Here is a 3238-nt window from a genome sequence, read left to right as displayed (position 1 = left end):
TATATATATATATATATATATATGAGAGAGAGATAGAGGGAAAATAAACAATAGCACTACACGCATAAAAAACTGATATAATACAACAACCAAATAGCAGCAACAAACGAATACACAAAGAAAAATCACTACAAAGCAAAAGCAACAGATGCAACAACAGTAGGAGCAATAGTAGGCGTAATGGCAGCAGCAGTACAAGCACGAGGAGCGGCAACAGCACGACCAGTGTCAGCACGAGCAGCAGCAGAAGCTCCAGCAACAGAAACAACAACAGCAGCAGCAGCAGCAGTACTTGTCCGAAGGAGGTAAGGGGGTCTTCAGGGTCTTCATCAGTTTCGTCTTCTATTGGATCTCCTTCTAGTGTATCCAGAGCAGCATTTTCTTTTGCTTCTTGAGGTGTCTCTCCACCTTCATCGTCACTTCTTTCTCCTTCTTCAAAGTCCCAACTCACTGCCTCCTGGCGCAGATTTCCCAAGCTCAGAGCGCTGCATCAGCAGCATCAGCAGCAACAGCAACAGCTGCAACAGCAACAGCAGTTGGTGTATTTGCCCCGAAGCACCTTTGAATGGGACGCCTATCAGTAAATATTGATCTCTCGTGTGACTCAACAAAAATAATTGCTGGTGCTGGTGCTGCTGCTTTGACGCACGAGTTTATATATTCGTTTGTTGCTCCCTTTCCCCCTTTTTTGTCTTTGAGGAAACTCTTTAGCCGCTTCTTCTTTTGCCTGTAAAACTCAACCAAGAGCAGCAAACCCAGTAGCTGCTACCTTAAAACTGCAACAGCAGTAGTAGATGCAGGCGAAAAGCAGAGCCACAGTGGAACTGGCCATGATTGTACACTTAGGCTGTAGGCCGTGTGCAACGGTTCAGCAAGGGTATAGGGTTTAGGGACCTCTCAAGGCCGAGCTCGTCTTCAAATATCCCTCCTGCTGCTACTGCTGCTGCCTTTTGTTTTCTACTTTCATCTTCGCTGTCGCTGCCGCGTCGTAAGCCAACAGCTCGCCGCGTCAGCTGCGCGTCTAGCGAGGCTTGCGCTCGAGACTGCAGACAAACCCCCAACCCTAAACCCTAAACACTTAACACTAAAGTACGGAAAACCTTCAGCAAATGAGAAATATTATATCAGAGAGCTGAAACTTGAAACATTTAGACCGTATGTCCCCCAACAACCCTGGGAGCACACCACAGCTAAACCCTAAACCCTTGGCCCGAAGAGCCACAGCACCAACACGCATCGATTAGCTCTTATTGGACGAGGAAAGACAAACACGCCCAAGTACAAGCTGCAACTGTAGCAGCAGCACCCGGAGAACAGGCATAAGCAACAGCAGCAGCAGGAGCACTAGCGCCAGCAGCCAGCTTACCCTGGACTCTAGCTCCTCTGGGGTTGGCTGCTGCGTTGCAACGGCACGTTCAAATGTTAGCCACTCAGAAACAGGAAGCAAATCGAGGGACCCCTGCGGCACAGCAAGTGTCCCTAAGCCCTAAACCCTAAACCCCTGACACGACGAATTTTTTATAGGCCATGGCCGATCAGAAGAAGCATTTGGACCCTACACAAAGCCACGCTGCCGCTGCTGCTGCAACTCCTGCTCCTGCGGATGCTGCCGCCAGCGCTTCTGCCCCTGCACAGTTGCTCGTGTCGCTTCTGCTGCTGCTTCTATTACCTGGTTCTCAACGAGAAGAAAGAAGCAGGAGGCATCAACGTCGTTCTTTCGCGTTAAGAACGTCTTTTGCTGCGGCCGTCGTGCCGGGGTCGGAAGGGGTGGTTGCTGCTGCTGCTGTTGTTGCTGTTGTTGTTGTTGTTGCTGCTGTTGCTGCTGCTGTTGTTGCTGCTGCTGCTGTTGTTGCTCCTGCTTTTGTTGCTCCTGCTGCTCCGGCTGTTGCTGCTGCTGCTGCTCTGGCTGCACCACATCGGATGAATCGCGGAGACGCCACGGAGCTGCTGCTGCCGCTGCCGCCACGGCGTGTGGCTCTGCTGTCTCTGGAAGCTGCAGCAAACAGCAGGCAGCAACAAGCACAGGGCAACTTATTCCTGCGGCTGCTGGCGATGATGGTACCGCTGCTCCCGGTAGTACTGCTGCTTCTGGTGGTTCTGCTGCTGCATTTGTGGTGGGCCTGCGTGCTGCTGTTTTGTCAACACATCCACCCCGTTTCTATGAGTATCTGTGGGGTCACTAAGTCACGAACTAGGGTTTAGGGTTCAGGGACTAGGGTCTGCTGACTAAAGGCACATCCCGCGTGATGGAGATCGGCGGTTTCCATGATTTTAAACTCTCAGGGAATTTTCCAACTAATAAACCCCGGGAGGAGCGCAACCCCCCAAAACGCAGTCGACGAACCGTTCCTGATCACCCCCAATCAAAAACCCTGAAACCTAGACCCTAAACCCTTGAAATATTTGCAAGATAAACGGCCAACCCAGGTGCCACACCCTTAAAACTGAGCACGCGTTGAACTTTCAGGGCTCATCCCTAAACCCTAAACCCTAACCCTAAACCCCAAACCCAAAACCCTAAACCCTAAACGCCAAACCCTAGAAAGCAAAGGCAAACCGCACCGCCTCTTTGGACGAGCTGCTGCGCCACGTCTTCAAAGGAAACACAGTCAGCTTGCGGTCCTGCATTTGAGGAGGCGGGAGTGGAGCTCAGCCCTGACTGGAAATGGCGCGTGTTGTTGCTGCTGCTGCTGTTGCTGCTGCTGGGTAAAGGGTTACGTCCCTGAGAAGCGCTGAGGGGCTGGCTGCTGCCCCAGGGAACCAGCTGCTGCTGGTGCTGCTGCTCGATCTGCTGTTTCAAGCTCAGCACTCGGCCCTGCGGTTGCTGCTGCTGCTGCCGTTTACGCTGTAAGTCAGGTGTCCGCAAAGGCTTTACTAAGAGGCCCCTCATCCTCAGGAGGTGTGGGGCCCCACACAGCAACGGGGAAGTAGAAGGCAGAACCCCTAGTACCTTTTGAATAAGAAACAATACTGGGGCTAAACCGTTACTTGCAGCAGCCGCAAATGCTGCTGCTCCTGCTGCAGCTGGAGGAAACAGATTCTGCACAGGTAGAGCTGCAGCAGCTAGCTCGCCACAAACTGTTCTTCCGGCGCATGCAGGTGCTTCTGGTGCAATTGCTGCTGCTACTGCAGCGGCCTGCTAGAGCTGCTTCTAATGCTGATTCGGCTTGTTAGCGGTTTGGGGCTGCTGTTGCTGTAGCTGCTGCTATCGTTCCTGCTGCAAGTACTGCTGCTGCGG

At 52.4% G+C, this 3238-nt stretch overlaps 1 protein-coding gene across 1 annotated transcript; it reads right to left on the bottom strand.

Moving 5' to 3' along the window:
• Nucleotides 1-292: 292 nt before the first annotated feature.
• EMWEY_00052380 (hypothetical protein, conserved) lies at nucleotides 293-2890 on the bottom strand (the record flags this gene model as incomplete). The annotated part of the gene is made up of 7 exons (XM_013479860.1): nucleotides 293-485; nucleotides 650-727; nucleotides 895-1043; nucleotides 1367-1459; nucleotides 1670-1993; nucleotides 2228-2349; nucleotides 2563-2890. Coding segments are annotated over 7 exons (1287 nt in total), but the record flags the coding sequence as incomplete, so codon positions are not given.
• Between the last annotated feature and the right edge of the window lie 348 nt (nucleotides 2891-3238).

Source organism: Eimeria maxima, genomic scaffold (assembly GCF_000499605.1).
Source record: "Eimeria maxima Weybridge genomic scaffold, Emw_scaff1412, whole genome shotgun sequence".
NCBI lineage: Eukaryota > Apicomplexa > Conoidasida > Eucoccidiorida > Eimeriidae > Eimeria > Eimeria maxima.
This window is presented reverse-complemented; position numbering and strand designations above follow the sequence as displayed.